This window comes from Cicer arietinum, chromosome 4 (assembly GCF_000331145.2).
Source record: "Cicer arietinum cultivar CDC Frontier isolate Library 1 chromosome 4, Cicar.CDCFrontier_v2.0, whole genome shotgun sequence".
Classification (NCBI taxonomy): domain Eukaryota; kingdom Viridiplantae; phylum Streptophyta; class Magnoliopsida; order Fabales; family Fabaceae; genus Cicer; species Cicer arietinum.
The window spans coordinates 23,659,468-23,660,140 of NC_021163.2; the positions used below are offsets into that span (position 1 = coordinate 23,659,468).

The 673-nt window shown below is 30.2% G+C and overlaps 1 protein-coding gene across 1 annotated transcript in view; it reads left to right on the plus strand.

Annotated features, from left to right (window-relative positions):
- Positions 1-6: 6 nt before the first annotated feature.
- The window catches only part of LOC101514784 (fructose-bisphosphate aldolase 6, cytosolic), a 2,944-nt gene continuing 2,277 nt past the window's right edge, over positions 7-673 (plus strand). The window contains exon 1 of the mRNA XM_004497548.4: positions 7-97. Within this exon, the coding sequence (XP_004497605.1) occupies positions 70-97 (28 nt within the window). The 5' untranslated portion in view covers positions 7-69. The remainder of the gene's footprint in view (positions 98-673) is intronic.

The following is a 673-nucleotide window of genomic DNA, read 5'->3' on the forward strand; positions in this document are numbered from 1 at the left end:
TTTCCAAAAATCACAAAAACCAAAAAAAAAACTATTCTTTTTTCTTCTTTCATCTCAAAAGCCACTAACATGTCTTCTTTCAAGAGCAACTTTGAAGGTGAATATTCGTTCATGTTTTGTCTCTTTAATGCTTCTACGTTGCTTCTTATCATATTATATGCGTTCATGTTTTTTTGGATCATTTTCTTTTCTTTTCCAAATGTCTTCTTTTGTGTGTGTGTCGTGTTGTTCGGTTTTTATGGATCATTTCTAAAATAAAAATATGACTTTTCTTTCTTAGGCGGAACACTAGAGACAACACTTACCCATAAGTAAAATATTGATATATAATAATTTAAGAAAATAAAAATAATCGAATATAATAACATTGTTGTTTGTGTTGGTGTCGGATACTTAACAGGTTTGAGACACATTACATGTCACACATATGAAATATGGGTGCTGCATAGATTTGTATTTGTTTGTTTGTTATAAGATGCATCCTATAATCCTATTTCATACTCTGATGATCCAAGATGGATAGAGAAGAGTGTGTGGATGCGATCCAGATTTTTGTTAAAGAATTTTCACATGGGAAGTTTGAATTTTTCTATCTAAAATTTGTGGACTACTTACTATCAAATTATTATTATCAGATCACACCTTAGATGTTCAGTGTTAGACATGAAAGAGT